Source organism: Maniola jurtina, chromosome 22, assembly GCF_905333055.1.
Source record: "Maniola jurtina chromosome 22, ilManJurt1.1, whole genome shotgun sequence".
Taxonomy (NCBI): domain Eukaryota; kingdom Metazoa; phylum Arthropoda; class Insecta; order Lepidoptera; family Nymphalidae; genus Maniola; species Maniola jurtina.
The window spans coordinates 5,593,511-5,614,995 of NC_060050.1; the positions used below are offsets into that span (position 1 = coordinate 5,593,511).

Below are 21,485 nucleotides of genomic sequence, written 5' to 3' on the forward strand. Positions count from 1 at the left end.
AATGTCAGTATGTCAGTGCCCAAAGGCCTTAAAGAACTGTTATCCAGGGCCGTAAAATAAAAAAAAAATAAAAAAATCAGTGCCCAAGAAGCGATGCCAAGATCAAAGATGCTATATCGAAAATTAGTACTGCAACAGTCTAAAAAAGTAGCACGAATTTTTATACAGTCTGACAAGGGTCTTGTGGGCTCTATATGGCTGTGGCACTTGGATTGCTTGGATGACATTGGACAGAGAGGCGTAGTTGTAGCACAAAGAAAGGCTGCCAGTAAATAAAATCTACCCAAGTTTAGGGAATATCATGAAAATGTCAATGTTAAAATCAAGTAAGCTTTATCTAATTTTAACTGAAAGAAAAATTAGGAAAGCCGTTCCTGTTTGTGCATCGAAAAAGAATCATAAAAACCATTGATAGGCCAGGTTAGTTCCTATACGCGCCAAAAGATCCTTGTCGCACTGTAGACTATGTACCTACCTATTACCTAATTAATCACTATGTTGATTAGTTTGACTCTGGGTAAAAATTTTATGATTTATCAAAGAGTATGTCAAAGACTATGTAATCAGTCACAGACCACGGTAATCACTAATCAGTGATCACCAAGGAGTATGTAATCACTGCGGGATTTATTTTAATGAAAAATTGTGATTTGTGAAGACATCAACATATTTTAGTTAATTGATTTAGCAATGCTAACATGGAAATTTCATTTATGTTGAATAATATGTTTATCAGTAAGTAGTTTAAAGAAAATATTGAGTTATAATGAACGAACAACCTTCTAAGAAAATTCTGTTCAACAGATCAACAGTGAGTAGAAAGTCTTAATTTTCTTTCAAAATATTTTCCTTATTTATTGAATTATTTAAAGTTGTTATTATTTTTCACATTAGTTACTTAGTCTCAAAGCGGAATTGCTCAAAAAACAAGAGGAGGTGCAGGAAAAAAAACACTTGCCACAGCACAATTTGGAACTTTTTAAGCCCCACCAATCTGCTGAAAAGAAAAATAAAAGTGAAACTCAAACAGAAAAAAAGAGTTTCAGAGAAAAATTAAAAGCTGTTGATGTAGAAGAATTTGAAGCTTGCAGGAAGGCCAAGTAAGTAATCATCTCTCAGTTTTATTCTCATACAAAATACACACACACACACACATAAAACAGGAGAACGCCCACACTGTAGTTGTTGTCTTGATGCTGCAAAGGTGACTCACCTCACACGTTTACATTTCATAAGTACTGTTTTACATTAATTATGATTTTAATTATTGCAGACTAGCATTAGAAAAGAAAGCAGAATTGTATGAGCATTTGGCCGATGGGGCAGGTGACTCACAGCTGGCAGGTCGCTTTCTTGTAGACTTTAAGGGTAAAAAGCAAGAGACAGTATTGAGACCGGAACCTGAACCTGAAGATGAAGAAGAACAGGTTCCATATGAAGATGATCAGGGAGAATGGTTAGTTGATAGTCTCTCTACATCATATTTCTGTGTTGCTACTTTCTCATGTACTATTTCCAGCAGTTGCAGAGTTTTGTCACCCTTGGTGTCACTAAATTATTAGAATACTAGCTGATGCCCACGCCTTTGTTCCCATGGATATTGGTTTGTAAAAATCCTGTGGAAACTCATTCATTTTCCGAGATAAAAAGTAGCCTATGTGTTAGTCCAGGGTATAATTTATCTCTATTTCCAATTACAACCACATCCATCCTGTAGTTTTTGCGTGATAGAGTAACAAAAATCCATACATATAAACTTTCGCGTTTATAATATTAAGTAGGCTTTTTTGTACTATTATTCTGTAATATATGCAATAAAGTGCTTGAAATAAATAAATCAACTTGATCACAGCAACTGGAGATTGCGTATGCAGAGTGGAGCATTCAATTACAGTATCAAACTTCCTAAAAGCAACTAAATCGCTGATCGCTGATGCTAAAAGTATCCCGCTTGCTATGGCCCTAACAAAAACTAAAACCATGAATTCTTTTGCAGGGTGGAGTTCACAGACTTTTTGGGTCGAACTAGAAAATGCTTGAAATCTGATTTGGAGCATTATAAAAAGAGAGATGAACAACTAATGAAGATAGTTACTAATGAAAAACCTCACCAAGACTCTACTGAAAGTGTAAGTATAAGAGTTAACTAAAGGCCTAAATTAATAAATCAATCCTATCTAATATCCTCAGTGCTTAGATCATGAATTGGATAATAATTAGATGTTGCGAAAGCAATCACACTCTAATCAAATTATTTGTTTTGTCTTTAGTTGTTTTTTAGAATAAATCTCTCGATAATCTTTTTACGCCTTGTGAGCTGTGTACCGCGCCCATTTTCTGGGAGAACATTCAATTATTTGTTAAATATATTTGAATGATATCTGCTTTTTCGCAGTGACGCTTTTAATATGGAGTCGTTGTCGCTTCTTACGTGCATATAACACCCGCAAGCGTACGATTTATCTTCACTTTAAAATACCAATGTATGACCATTTGGAAATTTATAATATCTTTCCATTTGTTATATTAAAGCATTTTTTTGTTACTAGTATTATAGCGTTGGGTCCTAGCCCTTTTGAGATTATATAATATTTTAATACTTACAGGAACAGCAGACATCACAAAACTCCGAAAAGCCACTATTAGTGCAAAAGACAAATGACTACCTTCAGTCGTTGCGAGAAAAATGGGAACAAAAAGAAATGGAACTCTTATCAAAGGATAAGGATATACACTATCAAGATTTACTATTCGATGGTCTGTGCAGATCTTTTACTTAACATGATCCATATGTTCTGTTACTAATGTCATTCGTCCGATTGTTTTCTGTATGTCCGTCTTATCGTCTGTCTGTCGAGTCTGTCAAGAAAACCTACAGGGTACTTCCTGTTGACCTGGAATCATGAAAATTGGCAGGTAGGTATGGCACATGTAAAGGAAAAATCCGAAAACCATGAATTTGTGGTTACACCACAAAAAAAATTAAAATGTGGATGAACAAATAATAATTAATTAGTAATTTCAACTTTCAAAGTAAGATTACTATACCAAGTGGGGTAATCTTTTATTACCTGTACATTCTAAAACAGACTTTCATATATTTTTACGCATAATAGTTTTTGATTTATCGTGCAAAATGTCGAAAAAATACGACTGTAGAATGGAGCCCTCGGTGCGCGAGCCTGACTCTCCGCATAGCCGGTTTTTTAATAAACATAAATCTATTCTAATTCTAATTTCTATTGCTATTTCTATTTTCTATTTCTATCATTCTATTTTCTATTTCATTTGTTCATCAGAGGCAAGAATCCATGGCGTCGGCTACTACGCCTTCAGCACAGACGAGACGGAGCGTCGCAAGCAGATGGAAGAACTCCTGAAGCGACGTGACGAGACTCTGAAAGCTCAAAAGCAAGCTGAGGAACTGCGCAAAAAGAGAGATGAGCTCATCGCGGCCAGGGTCGCGGCGGCAAGGGCCAGACAACGCGCCAGGGCTGGATTGCCGCCTGAAGACCCTGAAGGTAACTTCCTTTACTTGAGATAAGCAGATATGCATGGCTTTATTTTTATTCACTAAAGGCGGAAGTGATCAAATCAGAAATGAGCAAAATCCTTAGGACAACCAGAGTAGCTCAAAAATATAAAATAAATAAAATAAAAGCCGGGACAAGTTTGAAAAGCTGAGCGCACTCTGAAATAAATATTATATTCTTTAAAACACCAATAAACTGCCAATCTTGCAGCGGTGATCAAGACTGATTTTTTCAAGTGATGCTGGGGCTGCTGGATTTAGCAGTCCCAGTATCGCTTTGACCGCTGTCGATTTATTGTGATCGCCTTTATCTGCAAAACCCTGAGACATGAGTGTAACTTTTCAAGTTAATGTTTTTCCATAAGCCAGCTCTATATTTCGTGACGTGATCTGCATTAATATTATTAGGAGATTTGGGAGACTCGATAAAATATTACTCTAAAAATGTTTTAAATATTAAATTATATATTACAGAAAAGAAAAAGGAGTTTACCGCATGCCTCCTCCAGTTTCTGACGCAGCAAAGGGACGAAGCGGATAAAAAAGCCAAAGAAGAGGAAAAGAAAGCTCGCGAGGAAGAAGAGAAAGAGAGACAGAAGTTACGTGAAGCGTATGTTCGTGAATGGGATCTCGGAAAGGAAGGGGTTGAAGATAAAGTGAAGAAGTTTAAAGTAATGTCGCAAGAGGAATACGTTGAACAACAAAGAGCGAAAAGAATCGACGAATTCGCCCCGGTTCAAAGTACAAACAGTGATAATTCTATGTATGTGTTTGATACACAAGGCAGGAGAATTGAACCTGATATTGACATTAACAAAGATAAAACTTGGTCAGATGTAAGGCGAATGAAAACCCCTCCACCGCCAGTTATAGGAGATCTTACTGATACAGCAATGAAAGGCCTCTATTTCTCCACGAAAAAAACAGAAGCCATGGTCAAATACAAAAACTTCGTCAAGTTCCAGGAACCAGTTCCTATAAATAATGAATTAAGCGATGAAGATAGTACTATAAACACACAATCTAAATCTGATAAGAGAAAAGGTGGTACCGAATATGTTGAAATAGAACCTCCTTCAACATTTGATTATTATGGTCCAGTTCCTAAGCACAGAAAGGTGGATAAACCCTTCAGTTCGGATTTAAGAGAAGCGATGGCCCAAGGGAACAAAAGCTTAGAACGAAAAGAGAGTAGTAGAAGACTACCACAACATTATGATTTTACGTTCGACTGATTTTTGTTGGTTAATTTTTGGATTAAAATGCATAATATCGTGTTGAATAAAAATCATTATCAGTACAAGATATGTTTTATTTCATTTTATTAAAATCTATAACACTTGATCTTATACATATAGTACTGTGACAATAATAACGAAATAACTAAACTAATATCACGTGAGTATCACAATTCTACGAATAAGGACTAATCAAGTGTTAAAAGTAAAACAGAGATCAATGGTTCATGTACAACAATAAAACTAATAAATTAGATTTGCATGTATTTAAAAGTGTACGTAAGTATATTTAAACATACGAGTATATCAAAGATGTTTTTGTGCATTGTTTTGGAGCTATTTTTTGACGGCAGAGTTGTCTCCGTTGTTACTTCACTATCATCATCAGTGGTAGTTAAAAAAGTAGTTTCAGAACTTGTTGGTGCAGGTGTTTTGTCACTAGCTGCATTGGGACTTGCATTTTGTTGCAATGCCTCTGCTGTTGGTAGCGGTTCGCTTGGTTTCGGAACTTCGCCAATACGCTTTTCAATTTGTTTAACCTCGTGAATATTTTCTACAGAATCTGGAGTTATTTTTTCTGTTGTTGTCTCTGATATTATTTCTACCATCGCTTCTGTGCTTACTTCACCCATGTCATCGTTTGTGGATGTAATGTCTGATAACATAATGTTGTCTTCTTTCATTTCCTGAAAAGTGACCATTTGTTCATCTGACAACATTATGTGTGTTAGTTTATCATTACTCATATCAGTGTTTTCATTATTAAGTTCATTGCTCTCCAACGCTGATATATTAGTGATGATAACAGTTTTTTCATCACCAGAAGGTATGAATTTTACTGTGTTTATTTCGGTTCTTTTCCTTATGCGGGTAGTTCTCGTTTTCGCGACTAATTTGGCAAGGATGTTGAACGCTTCGTTTTCTCGTTCGGTATTTGGGCCATTGCACAAATCTCCGCGGCAGGGACACGTCATTTTCCATGATTTTGTTGAGTTACAGAAGAGCGGGTAACATTCATCTTGGTAAAGTTTTACGCAGAGTCTTGATTCTACGTATGCTGAAATTGAAATTGAAAGTATATTAAACACAAAATGTATTAGTATTACAGTTTTTAAAAGAGGAGGGATGGGAATAACCATCGATTTTGGAAGCGTCCCCCCTAATTACTACGTGAATAACATAATAGTGTAGGGGATTTTTAATATCTACGTGATTATTAAGTAGTTTATAGGAAAAGGAAAAAACACATTATTATGTAAGTAGTTGCTTTGATCGGAACCTTTTTAATGCTAGTTGAGGTCAAACCCGCAAGTGGATAAATGTTGGTCAGTGGGTCGCATACGTCGCATAGGAACTATTTCAATAGGAACAATTTTATTAGCGGATACACACACTTTAAACAATGATTTATTGACTGTGGCTTATTCGTTGTCGTAAATGTTTGTAGAATAATTTGTAGTGTAGTCTAGTGAAGTGTTTCTAAAAAAGAATACCACGTAGGAGTATTCAAAACCTTGATCCTACGTAGCATTCTTTTTTTTAGAAACATCAGTTTCTAATAATTAATAAAATCTAGTAAACCGAAATAGGACGGCAGGAGCTTGTTTGGTGGCACTGTCGAATAAACCTGTGGTCCAGCTGTGGCTGTGGACGCATGCAGGCCGATGGATTGGATTAGGTCAATGTATACAGAAGATTATTACCTACTAGAGAATGCCCGCGACTTCGTCCGCGTGGATGTAGGGTTTTGAAGATCCCGTGGGAACTATTTGGTTTTATTATTATTATTATATTTTATTTTATGGCGCGGAGCTGCACCAGGTGGTCGCCAATATCGTGTGGGATTGAAGAGACACGAGAACGGTTGGAGATAGCTGAGAATTTCGAGCAGCTTTTAAATTTGGGTAATTTTATAACTATTTGGTTTTAAGAGTTGCCTATGTCAATAACATGGACGCAAGCTACCTCAGTACCTTCATACAAATCGGTTGGGCGGATGGGTCTTTAGGAATCCCGTGGGAACTTTTTGATTTTCTGGGATGAAAAGTAGCATATGTCCGTCCCCGGGATAGAAGCTAACTCTGTACCTTTCGTCAGAATCGGTTAAACTGTTGGGGCGTGAAAAGGTAGCAGACAGACAGACACACTTTCGCATTATAATATTACAGTATGGATTGTAACCACGCACCACGCACAAGGCTCGGAGGACGAGTGACTGCGCTACCACGGACGATACTCTTCCCATGGTGCGTCGTTGGTGCGGGCTGGTCCGCCCCGTGGGAAGCCGGTATGAGAGAAGACACGTGCCAAGTAGTGATGATGATGACCGGATACTAACGAGGTGAAGTAGCGACGACAGCGCAGTGGGGCAGGTCGGGCTCGCAGGCGGTCACGTGGCTGGCCGATGCGTCGCACGCCGGGGCTCGCCGACTGCGGTGCACTTGCTCCGCCAGAGGCCCGCACCAGTAGCATTTCCTTGTCTCTTCGGTTACTACGGCAGCTAGAAAAAAAAATGCAATAGGTAGGTATATTCCACGAAAGATTAAAAAATCGGTCAAGTGCGAATCGGCCTCGCACACGAAGTGTTCCGTGCCATCGTACAACAAATAACACTTTTTAATTCTTGATAATTTTTAATGGCGGTCATTTCGAAATCATTACTTTTTGTTGTTATAGCGGCATTATACATACACATTCAGTGAAAACACTCTACCTATCACGACAGCCCGCTAACAGACAGACGAACGGACGGACAGCTGAGTTTTAGCACCTAATTAGGGTCCCGTTGGCAGACATTCCTTTGAAAAAGAACATTATTGAGGGATCAGGCACGCAAATTTCCTCATGATGTTTTCTTTCACCGCTAAGGCGTTAAGGTGGATGCGACGGGTCTGCCCGCGAAATTCAAATTTAATTTGGTTTTTCGCAATTTGTAAACTAATACCATAACGTAGGCTTATGGCATTTTAATTGCGCCAATGGCAGTATCACCCTCACAGGTTTATATAAAAATCTTTACTTGAAAGGGTCCAGTTTAAGAAATTAGCTCTAGTATCGACTAATTTGTGAGTTATAGTCGATACTAGAGCTAATTTCGCGGGTAGACCCGTCTCATGCCCCTTAAGCGAATGATACCTATTTGATTGCTTAGAACGCACATAATTCCGTAAAATTAGAAGCCGTGGCTGGGATCGGACTCCAGATTCCCGCTCTATCGTGCAGATAATAATGTTACAACCTTTTAAGTTCAGTTCCGCCGTTAAAACCATCCGTTATTTTAAAGTTGAGGTATTCATTGAGTAAAAGTACCTATTAATCCATATCCATACTAATATTATAAATGCGAAAGTGTGTCTGTCTGTCTGCTACGTTTTCACGGCTCAATCGCTGAACCGATTTTTAATGAAATTTGGTACAGAGTTAGCTTACATCCCGGGGCCGGACATAGGCTACTTTTTATCCCGGAAAATCAAAGAGTTCCTACGAGACTTAAGAATCTATCCGTTAAACCGATTTATATGAGGTAGAGAGGTAGCTTACGTCACGGAAATTAACTTCGGCAAACTTTTATCCCGGAAAAGCAAAGAGTTCCCACGCGATTTTTAAATAAACCTAAACCCACGCGGGCGGAGTCGCGGGCATCATCTAGTATACCATAATACAACAGACTGTAATTGTTAAGTAAATGGGTAGGTAATAGTAAATATTGTTTCTCCGTTTCTCTCCACATTATACTTACTCCGGCAATTGGTTTCTGAGGTTAGATAGGTACATAAGGACCTACATAAGGTAATATTTGGTTAAGCATTGGGTAAACGCAAATTAGAATTTAGTTTAGTTGGCAGTCGTACTAGATATACTTACCTCGTTAGCATTTGTTTAGGTTTGTTAATAATATCTAAGTAGGTAGAAACTTTGTTCTACGTCTACGTACCTACTTACCTATGGGTAGCTACTTACCTACCTAGTTTTATTTGTGTTGAAATCATTGAAATTAAACAACACTAGCCTTTCGTTCACATGGATTTTAGATTTTTTTATCTGTAGCTTTGCTTTCCTGGGATAAACGTCTAGTTCTGTGCCTTTTCGGGTTAGTTTGGATAAAGGCATTCGGTAGGCACCTACTTATGCCTATTTTCATAACTATCAAAGCTGTTAAATAGGATTAATATGTATTACTAGCTGATGCCCGCGACTTCGTCCTGTGGATTTAAGTTTTTAAAAATCTTGAAAATCCCGGAAAATTGATTTTCAGGGATAAAAAGTAGCCTATGTCACTCTTCAGGTTTTTAACATGAAAAAATCACGACGATCCGTCGCTCCGTTGCGACGTGATTGGAGGACAAACTAACAAATAACTAGTACAGTGTCGCGTTTATAATATGGGTAGTGATTGTAAATCGAACCTTTGAAAAGAGCAACCACCGAGTTTCTTACTGGTTCTTTTCGGTAGGGAAGGCATTCCGAACCAGTGTAGTACGTAGTAAGTACTTGGTAAAGTTTATTTGGAAAAAAAAATATTTTCTATTCTATTCTGCATTTGGTTTCCCCTCCGATAACTGAACGGAAAGCGTGGAATCGCAAAACTATAGGTAGAATAGAATAGGTATAGGTAGAATACATAATATAATATCCCGTAACATTGTTGAATTCCCGTTTGCTTGGTGTAGTGTTATATTTCGTGGTTGTTATTTATTCAGTTAACAATGAACGTCGGTTAGTGCCATCATTTATTCAGCGTTGCGAGAGGACCGTGTGTTGATTACTTTCCATAACATCGCGCAGGGGAAATAATTCTATACGATGTCATTTCTACATGTAATAAATGTTTGTTTTGGAGATCCCTGTGAAGTTTCTATATTAATCATCATATTATAATCCCCGACCCAAAAAGAGGGGTGTTATAAGTTTGACGTGTGTATCTGCGTATCTGTCTGTGGCATCGTAGATCCTAAACTAATGAACCGATTTTAATTTTGTTTTTTTTTTTTTGTTTGAAAGGTGGCTTGATCGAGAGTGTTCTTAGCTATATAATCCAAGAAAATCGGTTCAGCCGTTTGAAAGTTATCAGCTCTTTTCTAGTTACTGTAACCTTCACTTGTCGGGGACGTTATACATTTTTAATTTACTACTACTTCATTAAACAGTAGGTATCTTAGATATTTAAGGGGAAAGCGCAACATCCATATAAACTCGAGAAAATTTCAGGATGTCAAGCGGAATAATGTACACATATTGTTTGGTTTGAATAAAGATTTTTTTTAAAAAAAGCTCAACATAGGTACTCAACGCACGAAGTCTATTAGACACGGCAGGACGTGATATAGAATGCGCGCATAAATGTGTAAGATTTGTATCCTAGTAGGTACGTTTATATTTAGGGCAAACGACGGCTATCGTCAGCTAGCACATCACACTAATATTATAAAGGCGAAAGTTTGTATGTGTGTGTGTGTGTGTGTGTGTGTGTGTGTGTGTGTGTGTGTGTGTGTGTGTGTGTGTGTGTGTGTGTGTGTGTTACTCCTTCACGCAAAAACTACTGGACGGATTTGGCTGAAATTTAGAATGGAGATAGATTATATCCTGGATTAGCACATAGGCTACTTTTTATCCCGGAAAATCAAAGAGTTCCCAGGGGAATTTTAAAAAACTGAAATCCGCGCGGGCGAAGCCGCGGGCATTTTCTAGTGAGTTAATAAAGTTTTAAAGAAAAGTCACCAAGTGTCCTGATTATGGCAAGATCAAGATTCATTTATTTAATATCAAAGTTCTTAAACTATTTTAGCACCATAACTTATCCTAAATGTTATTTTTATTTTATAACATTTTTGTAATTTATTATTTGTTAATTGGTGAGCCCATAACAATATACAATATTACAACTAACTAAGTAGGTATGAACGTATTACAGTGGGCTGACTTCCTCCATTCCTAAGTACTACTTAATTAAATGTGTTAGCATGGTGCGCTAATGGTGAGATTTAGAGAGCGTAAGTCAAAGTAGGTATAGATTACTATCTATACCTACTTTGACTTTGGTACTTACTCTATATTATTTACTAGAAGTAAGTACCCATAGATTTATATATGATACATATGATAGATTTTTTAGAGTAGCCTTTGTAAGTAGTTTTTAAGTTCGCTTGCCGATCACCAACCAATAAAATAGAAGACAATGGCCGGCGTTTGCCCTAAAAACGTAGTTGTAAGACTAGTGTAGACGTAGGTATTCTTTTTCCGTTCCATTTCCAAAAGGATGAAAAACCTACGGAACAGAGATATAAAAACGCAATCTGTATTGCCTTTTTTTACTTTCTTTGTAGTGTTTCACATATTGCGGTCGCCACACGTACGACTATAAATTTCAGCTGCTTTATGGTCTCTATGCTGAATGAAATATGAAGTAAAAATGCAGGAATGCAGGTGGATGCAAATAGAAAAATTATTTTTGTTTATGGTTATAGCTACCATTTAATTGAACTCTAAATAAGGGTTTTCATTCTGCCTGAAATTGCTACTCTGCTCTTGGATGTGTCTTGGACGAATTGAATCGCATTCGTCAAATATATTGTACCTCTTACAATTTCTAGTCGCGTAGGTGTTGTTTTGTTTCAATGAAATCCATACTATCCATACTCCATACTAATATTATAAATGCGAAAGTGTGTCTGTCTGATTGTCTGTCTGTCTGTCCGTCTGTCTGTGTGCCACCTTTTTACGGCCCAACAGTTTAACCGATTCTGACGTTTGGTATAGAGTTAGCTTATATCCCAGGGAAGGACTAGGCTACTTTTTATCCCGGAAAATCAAAGAGTTCCCACGGGATTCCTAAAGACCCATCCGTTTAACCGCTTTGTATGAAATTTGGTACCGAGGTAGCTTGCGTCCCTGTAATTAACATAGGCAACTTTTTATCCCAGAAAATCAAACAATTCCCACGGGATCATTAAAAACCTAAATCCAAGCGGACGAAGTCGCGGGCATCCTCTAGTGTGTAATAATTAAAGTCTTAAAAAGTAATACGAATTAAAGCTCAGAAAAAGCTGTAATTTGTTTGAAAATCGCTTCAATCTTAGTTGGCGTCGAAACGGTCAAATATCTTATTTATGGAAGAACTTCACTAATTTGCGAGAAATCCAATTTAAAGCGGACAGCGAAGACACAGAACTCTATTTTAGGAGATAGTGTAAGCACTTGACGTTAAAGTAGGTACAAGTTTGTCCTTTGAATGTTTTATAGAAGCACGGCGCCCCGGCTCGAGGGAATTTAGCACTTGGGGGATAAATTGTACAAGCTCGAGTCGCGTGTCTCTGCCGTGTAGGGTCGCATTGCTGCCCGGAAAATGTAGTATTTTTTTCTAAAGAGTTAGCTACTCAAATCTAGAAAAATACAGAATCTTTTGTTTCTTGCATATTAGGTAATCCCGTAGCCGCATCCTATTTTAGGTATCGTTTGACAATAAAATTAGCTGAGGTATGCCCTATCTTTCTTTGAGGCATGCCCTATCTTTTTAAAGAAACTTCCTGTTGGCATGGGTACCTAGGTTTAATTATCTACTTAATAAAACTTTAAAATCAATAGTCATTTTATATTAAGGTTGATTCAGGTGACAAGACAAGTTGTGAACCCTTGAAGAAAGTTTTAAGCAACAACAAGAACAACTACTTGTACATATCCAGTATAAGGTAGCTATAGAATCATAATTATGGCAAGTTAAAATATGTTAGACTTTCTGGAAGCCCTATCACACTATAAACTATTAGTCATGACATGAAATGTAAACATTTTACTTTGTACGTTAGATTTATTTATGAAACACAAGCAAGAACATACGAGTACTTGCTCACGTCGCTAGTTGGTTCCGAGTCAAAAAGAGCCAGAGATTTTGTTAAGAATTTATGTTTCAAATACTTTATCTACCTACCTAAATATTTTTTGTAGAAATTCCTCTTTAAAATAATCAATAAAGTCCTACTCATCAACACAGTTTAAGATATAAGATCCCACCAAAAACATTTCATGTAAAATGTTGCCAAGACTCACAAGTTCATAATGCTTTCACTGTTAAAAAGTTATGAGATTTCTAGTAGAGCCAAGCCCCTAGCTGAGCTTAGAATTGCGCTGCCCATGGGACCTATCCCAAGTCCAAAGTATATAGCTCTTAAATGCTCTTGAGTATATCACATTTATAACAATAAAGAACAAATAACTCTACTTACAAGCTCTGATTTTACAAACCCTAAATCTTGGTTAAAAAAGGACGGCTTGGCCGTTTAATGTTCGTGGTACTTTTATCTGATATGACATTTAAGCCCGGAATAGCTTGTGCGACAATCATGAAGAATAATATAAATTAGTAATTGTCGAACAAACTATTCCTTATGACCTTAATATTATAATATGTTATGACATGTAATAGTTTCACGAACATTAAACGGCCAAGCCGTACTTTTTTAACCAAGATTTAGGGTTTGTAAAATCAGAGCTTGTAAGTAGAGTTATTTGTTCTTTATTGTTATAAATGTGATATACTCAAGAGCATTTAAGAGCTATATACTTTGGACTTGGGATAGGTCCCATGGGCAGCGCAATTCTAAGCTCAGCTAGGGGCTTGGCTCTACTAGAGATCTCATAACTTTTTAACAGTGAAAGCATTATGAACTTGTGAGTCTTGGCAACATTTTAAATGAAATGTTTTTGGTGGGATTTCATTTCTTTTTGGCAGGTGCCCTAGATTTTTTTTTTGGATCTATTTTTTGTAGGTACCTACATCATTTTCATGGCCCGCTCTCTATCGTTACCTCTTTTTTTAAAAGCTTTTATTCCACTTGCAATGTATGTAACTATGTTTGTTTGGGTGGAATCTTGCAACTCAATTTTAAAGCAGATATATCAAATTTCAGTCTTTTAGGACTTCAGGAAACACATTTTTTAAATGTACAGACTGGGAAAAGTTTATTTTCCTGTTGTTTGAATGAAATCCCTAGCCTACATACCAAATTTCAGTCTTCTAGGACTTAGGGAAGTACTTTAGAACTTTTGACTAGAGGGGTTTTGAATGGCAATAAATCTGAAACCATAACAGGTAGAGAATTGATACTTGGTACGTTTGATAAGTCTGTCAAGGACATATTATCCTGAAAATATCAGCATTCTAGCGATAGACTTTACAAATAATTTGCTTCCCCCATACGTGGGAGTGGAGGGGGAAAATTTTGAATTTCTTAATTTTCCTGTAGTTTGTATGCAATTTCTAGTGTACACACCAAATTTCAGTCTTCTAGGACTTCGGGAAGTACCCTAGAATTACAGACTAGAAGTTTTGACTGTCAATAAATCTGAAACTATAAAAGCTAGACAATTGATACTCAATGCGTTTAATAAATCTGCCAAGGACATCTTATCCTGAAAATATCAGCATTCTAGCGACAGAATTTACAGATTTGCTTCACCCATAAGAGGCGTAGAGGGGGGGCATTTCCAATTTCTTAATTTTCCTGTAGTTTGTTGTCAATTTCTAGTCTACATACCAAATTTCAGTCTTCTAGGACTTCGGGAAGTACCTTAGAGGTTTTGAGTAGAGGTTTTGATGATCATCAGTGAGGGACGAAATCGGCGTATTTTAGGTATCAATAAATCTGTAACCATAAAAGCTAGATATTTGATACTTGGTATATTTGATAAATTTGCTGAGGACACCTTATACTGCAAATTTCAGCTTTCTAGCGTCATCCAGACCGAAGTTATGACGAGTCGAAAATACGGCGAAACACTTCGAGAAAAAGGTACGTAGCGCCCCGGCCGCCGTTTGGCTCGTCTTGGCGGGGGCACTGCCGTGCCCCCTGATACATACTTATAATTAGTTATAAAACAATTATTAATTTATTAGGTAATCTTGTATATTGTTTAGTTTTATTTTTTCAAAAAGGACTGTCACGCATAAGTCTCTACTATACGAAAGGAAACAGGCAATGTAAAGGACTTTCGTACGCATAGCTCACATTCCTACCTCCTTCTTAGATTACAGGCTCCAGCGGAAGCCGGCTGTAAATCTAACATTATTTGTGATGCTCTGCCGGCAAAGGGACCGCTGTGTGTATATTTATGGAGCTATTGATATTCACGAGGACTTATTTCCTGCATGGAAATCAGTTTTCGGATCCTTTGACTAGATATTGACAAATTACACATTGAAAACAAAATTGACCTCAAAAAATATTCAAAATTCAATTCGGATTTTTTTTTAAAAACATTCAAAATTCAATTACAAAAAAGAACTTTCGTTTGTGATTGCTTGGTGACTCAAAATGGTTAGCGCCCAGTAAGATTTTTGTCTCTATCATTTGTATGGAATTACGTAACAGAGACAGCGCTACACTAAACTTCTTTCCGCGGATAGAGTATAACATCAGAATTGGCAATTTTTGAATAGTACCATTTTTTTTCAATGTTCTAAATAGGTACAAAAATTTTATTTTTTCATATGCCTAGCAGTTAGACTAACCCTTCCAAAGAAAAATCAAGATTGCTGTACCTGAAAATTAAAGCGGTTACTAAGCAAGATAAAGGCCCAGCCCAGTTATATTTCCAGTATATTTCCTAGGAAATACCTAAGGACGAGTATTTATATCTTCATTTAATGGTTTTTACAGAGACTTACTTTTATAGGACCTTGAAAAAAAAACCTTTATGATCTCAACGATAGCTATATAAATACGTGCAATCTCACAACATTTCTTTTCAGCAATTCGTCATTTTATGTGTCTCCCATGTATAATTACCCAAATGCACTAGAAAGAGGATAACTTTTGTACAAGACCTTTCTTTCGTCATCATAAGTAGGTACTCAGGTATTCATTCTACCTATTAATTCAAATCATTTCAATAAAATTATACCTGAGTCGTGGGAGGAAACACATATGCTTTGAAGGTCAAAGAAATTGAACAAAAATTTAACGACACATTTTCGAATGTTTCTTCATACCGCGACCGATGGAAGTTATGAAAATAACCATGTTTGGAAAGCATTCGAGCAAACGACATGGATATATAAAATGTAAATGTTATATTTAGAAATTACGTTATTTTGAAGTTTAAATGAATGTAGCTACCCATTTATAGCTGTAAAATAAAGGTATTATATGATGTAAAAAAGTATTGCTGTAGTAAGTAACACCAACCTATCGCCAGCCCAAAACTGAGCACCAGTCTCTTTTCAGAATGAGAAGGGTTTAGGCATCGATATAATATATAGGTTTAGGTCATCTGCCAGTGCCTAAGCACATAGTATGGTATTATTTACAAGTTTTAAAGCAAATATTATAAAAATATCTTTAGCTTTTTACGAGGTGATAATTTCAAAACGAATTATTTTTCATTATTTAAGTAATTGTAGTGTGGAAATACATATTTTGAGGATGATAATAAATGAATGGACAAAACTTAGTTTTTTTTAATGATTTTATAATTTTCCTAAGACCGACTAAGCAATAGGTAGGTAACAATATCACTATTAAATGCCAGTCGTTATTATTATGGATGACCTCATTTCTATCCATTTGTATCAATCAAATTAAGTTGCGACTAAGCGTTATTGATTTTATTATTATTGATTTCAGAACACAGACATTCTACGACTTAGTACCTAATCCTAGTATACACACTAACTACTATACACCTCACTTAACAACTGTCTGCTGTTAATTTGAATGTGAATTCAAAATTCGGCACTTATTTACCTAACATATTTACGAGACTTGGCTCGGATGACGTATGCGCCGTTTTAACTGCAAAAAAACTGTTTGACGCATATTATGATCAGACATTTCATTTATTGGCTGGTTGAGTGTAAAATGGAATGCTAAATATTTAAGGATTTTATTTTTACATTTTAAAAAGCAAACTAAGGCGCAAAAAGAAGGCATTCGGTTTTGCTCTCAAGGTAACTTTGACAGGTACACATACATTTTACATGTATATCGCTGCACAGGTACTAATAGTACCTATGAAAGTATCTATTTATAAATCCTATTGGCTATTATTTACTTATTTACTATAGTATTATTATTATTAAGGGGTAGGTATTATGTTCAACAAATATTTCCGATAAAGGGACAGCTCTTTCATTCGCTAACTGGATGGTTAGGTAATCGAATTTTTCTCCACATGTTTAAGGAGAATTCTTTTTTCCCTGCTACTATTATCGGCTCAACGTGCTCTCCGAGGCACTGAAGAAAAATAGAAAAAATAGAATGAATAAGTCTAATTCGGACCTCAACGTCCCTTCACCCATTTATCTTGTTTCAGGGGAACTAAGTATTGAGTGAGTCAAAAAGATTTACTTGTGCTAATAATAAATTACTATTATCATGCATTATATTATATAATATCGTATTATGATAATGTATAAAACTCAACTCACCACTGAGCATAATGAAAGTAGGAAAACTCAGTAGAAGCAATCTCGTTGTTGAACCAATTAACTTCGTTCCCGCCATCTGATATTGGAAAAGCATTATAACAGTAAAAATATGAATTAGTTATTTTAAAGTTTATTTAAATATCTAAATAAGTATTTTTTTTGGTTTATTTAAATTCTGTTGTTCAACAACGTGATGAAAGTATCTACTTAATCAAAAATAATTTTAGTAAAAATAATTTTGTGATTAAAATATAGTTTGACCCGAAAAATAAAGCAATAAAAGAAGAGGACCTTTTAAGCATTAAGTAAAAACAGTTACAAATTGATGGCTTTAATAAAATTTTAGGCATAACTCTCAATATTACTAAATTTCTGGTTTCATTTTATTTTGTTTTATACAGTACTTAGAAGTATTATTAGTTAGTTATATTATTAGTAGTAGCACAATTTTTTTTTTGAAAACAACATTAACTGTCAGATTGTCTTAGTAATTAAATAATGATAAAAATGTACCTTTTATGTTAACAGATTCAGTTTGATAAAACTCGAGTTATCAATTCACGGTTATCAATATGACAATGGGACGCCACTGCACGCGACGCTACGCGCCGACTGCACCGCGCGGGCGGCGTAGCTCGTGCCTCGTAGAGGTGACGTAGCGTACATATAAGTGACGTACCTACGCGTTATAAATAACAGGGACATCGGATGTTACAGTCTTCATTAATTGTCGCAGGTACCTTGTAACTTATGAATCAATACTTATTTTTACCCGACTGCGGCAAAGCCAAAAGGTAGGGTTATGATTTTAGCAGTCTTTATATTTATGTATGTATGTTTGTATCCAGATTTATTGTATTCCACTGTAGCGCCTAAACTATTGGGCCGATTTTGATAAATGAGATGTCAATCGATTCCTCGTAAAGGTCCGGGTGACATAGGCTATATTTTATACGAAGAAAATTGACCTAACGGATGCTACATCAAAAAAAGTAGAGGTCTTTTGAATATTTTTTTGCTATTATATCGAGTGGAATGTCAAATGAAAGAGGAGAAAATTCTAAGTTTTACATTAAAATATACCAAGCGACTGAAATACAATTTTACTATAATATTTCAGCGTTTATTAAGACGTTCGTTGTCGAGTTTTAGTTTTCAACTTTATCTTTTATTTACAGGTTTTCTATGCCGGCCATGATGTTGATCATGATAATAAATTTTATTAATGAGGTATTTTGGCTCTCCATCACGGGGAATAATAAATAGTACCAACTAATAGGTAACAATTCATCGGTAGGTACTAAATATCAGTCATAATATAGCATCGATTTTTCTGTTAATAGGTAACTGAAATTACTAAAACTAGTCGCGTGGATCAAATAAAATGAATTTTTAATGCTGGCGGCAATAAATAGTTTTAATTGGAATAGTCTAATGGATTTATAAATAAAAAAGAGCACACGGAGTGTTCGATAATAGTATGGAACCCGTTGAATATATTATGATTTTAAAAAGATCAAAGTTTGTGATAGATATCTATTTAATACGAGATCTTATAGATATTAATTTAATAGATATGACTCGATTTATTTATAAAATATCGTATGAAAAACTCATATTGTGTCTGTGGTTCGCCAGATTTCATTAAAAATTCACTTCAAAGTTTCAAGATTAAGTATGTAAGTCTTGAGCCTATTTAGCATTAACAGGGCTCCCTCCGTCACTCGTTTCATACAATCGTAGTTCCAATTTCATTTGAATATTAAGCAACCAAAGTCCATGAAATTTTGCAGGCATATTCTAGAAACTAATATCTGTGTCTGTGGTGTTTTAGATTTTTCTAAAAATATGTAGTTTTAAAATTACAGGGGCTCAAAGATTTGTATGAAATTTTTTAAGACCGCGTAACTTTGAAACCGAATATTTTAACAGAAATCTGGAAAACCACAGACATAGATATTAGTTTCTAGAATATGTCTGCAAAATTTCATGGACTTTGGTTGCTTAATATTCAAATGAAATTGGAACTACGATTGTATGAAACGAGTGACGGAGAGAGCCCTCTTAAAACTACACATTTTTCAGAAATCTGTAAAACTACAGATACAGATATTATATCCTACAACGTATCTACAAAATATTGAATTTGATTGGTTAATATTCTAGTGCTACTAATATACTCTTGAGAAATTTTAAACATTTTTAACCATAAACCACGAATGTGTATCTTAAATTACGTACTCACTTTGTAGTTTCGTACCTACCTTGGCGGCTGGCGCACTTACGGCGTGACAGTTTATTATAGTTTACAAAATATTCAAGTCCTTGGGGGTAAGTTAGTAACCTGCAGTTCACAGATATGCGATGCACGCGGAGAAGTGAAGTGGCCTAATTAGAATCCTCTGGAGCGACGCCAATGTTTTGAATTACGAGTATTATCCTTAATAATAATAATTAATGAACTACTTAATTCATATTGTATTAAAATATTAAATACATTTTGGTGTCATAACTTTTTCTCCCTGAGTGTAACTTATCAAATTAACGTTAACTGTTTGTTCTATCATTAATGGCCGATTCACACTAATTGCGTATGCAACACGAACACGTGACATGTGCGTAGTGACGCGCGTGAACCCATAGACGTAACTGCACGCATAACGTCTACGTGAACGTTCACGCCACGCAAGCGGTAGGTATGCCATGTCTCATACATTACAACGCAATGGCACGCGCTACGTCTACGCTTACGCAATGCTTTGCACAGCCTGTGTGGACGAGCTCTTAGTCTAGACACAGATGTCAAATTATTACCCTATCCATACATAATATGAAACAATAAAATATCATCCAAACCTGCGCAACCAAAGAACGTCAGCCGCACAATAGTCCTATTCACGATATTTACTGGTGCCATGCAAAACTACGCGACTACAACGCGATTCAATCCCGTCTGCAGTGTGAGACGCACGCGCTAGTGATTTAGAGATTAGCCAAAATGCACTAACAAATAACCTTCGCGATTCGCACTGTAGTCGCGTGGGTATGCACGTATAGATTCGCATCGTAGACGCTCCCGCATCGCATCCCGCATTCCTCATTCATGTCGCGCAGATGTGGCCGTAGCTTTAACGTTAACTGTTCATGTGGTAAAGTTAAACTAGAAGCCCAAGCAACTTTTCTAATAAACTAACGTGACACGTGCGTCGAGAACTTGCAAAATCCTTTTAAAAATTGTTTTTGAACTTTACCTATCGTGCTTAATTTTTTTTTACTCAAGTGGATATACCTACTCGTTGTATTTAGAGAGATACATTTGTATTCCCACAACGCTTTTATTCTGTTATCATTTTATGTTCTTAGCGAAAATATAACGGCACGAGAGAAATACAGAAAAGAACATACTCCATATAAAATATTCAAACGCTCGCAATTCCTCGTTTCCGAGATGAGTTAAACTTTATGGCGGAATATATGGCGATACAAAGTGATATTTATGTACGTGTTTAAAAAAGGTAGTAAATATTTTAGTTATTCTTGAAGTTTTGACGGGAAAATTAGGTACGTAAATGATATTTTTCATAAAATCCTAATAGGCACCTATCGCTGTTTCTTATGAACATGTGAAGGTATTTTTTTTAAATCCCGTAATAAGCCTTAGTTTTAGTGGTGTAAAAAGTACGCAACTTAAGTCACTTTTTACATAGTCCTCTAAATGCTTGTGAAAGTGTCACCAAAATCGTTTCAGCTGTTTCCTAAGTTACTTATTATTAATCCGGAGTAATTTTTAAAATAGGATGTTTGGGCACAGATTAGATAAATAGTTACTTCGTAACTCGTAAGTTTGGGTTTTAATAACGTAGAAATAGAAAATATAAACTTAAAAGACCCTTATTTCGAAATCCCCGGCCAATATTCATTTTATTCACTCATAGGTACAGATAATATGACATTCGTTGTACATTTTATAATCATCGATTGAATTGAATCGTATGCAATTTATTTGCATTGACCATGAGGTTCGCATTGATTTTATTATAGAGGGTGGCCGGCGTGGCCTCATCGCCCCTCGCTCACTGTTGACATGCCAATAAAACCTAGGAGCTATGCCTCATACATTTAGCACTTTGTATTGTGTTAGTGGAGCTTGTCTATTTTGAAATGACGCGCCCCACCACCGCAATTTACACATCTAAGTCAATAAAATTATGTAGTGGGGCGCGTCATTTCAAAATAGACAAGCTCTACGCGTTTATGTGTTTTCTGTCTTCAACATTTTCTAGATGGGTTTAAT

The 21,485-nt window shown here is 36.0% G+C and overlaps 2 protein-coding genes across 4 annotated transcripts; one reads left to right on the forward strand and one right to left on the reverse strand.

The window, feature by feature from the left end:
• Positions 1–590: 590 nt before the first annotated feature.
• LOC123876651 (coiled-coil domain-containing protein 174) lies at positions 591–4,832 on the forward strand. Its single transcript, XM_045922948.1, has 7 exons — positions 591–811; positions 895–1,100; positions 1,274–1,456; positions 1,997–2,129; positions 2,607–2,757; positions 3,300–3,521; positions 4,007–4,832. Exons 1-7 carry the CDS (start codon positions 767–769, stop codon positions 4,765–4,767), a joined length of 1,701 nt encoding a protein of 566 aa, XP_045778904.1. The 5' UTR covers positions 591–766; the 3' UTR covers positions 4,768–4,832.
• On the reverse strand, positions 4,824–17,850 carry LOC123876652. Of its 3 annotated transcripts, none has more exons than XM_045922949.1 (4): positions 17,705–17,850; positions 17,192–17,267; positions 7,109–7,270; positions 4,824–5,827 (listed from the first exon to the last, which is right to left on the reverse strand). In XM_045922949.1, the coding sequence occupies exons 2-4, from the start codon at positions 17,265–17,267 to the stop codon at positions 5,022–5,024; spliced, it is 1,044 nt and encodes a 347-aa protein (XP_045778905.1). In that variant the 5' UTR covers positions 17,705–17,850; the 3' UTR covers positions 4,824–5,021. The 3 variants fall into 3 exon arrangements, with proteins under 3 accessions (XP_045778905.1, XP_045778907.1, XP_045778908.1); XM_045922951.1 differs by having other exon boundaries at positions 17,712–17,826; XM_045922952.1 differs by having other exon boundaries at positions 17,192–17,271; positions 17,740–17,819.
• Positions 17,851–21,485: the final 3,635 nt, after the last annotated feature.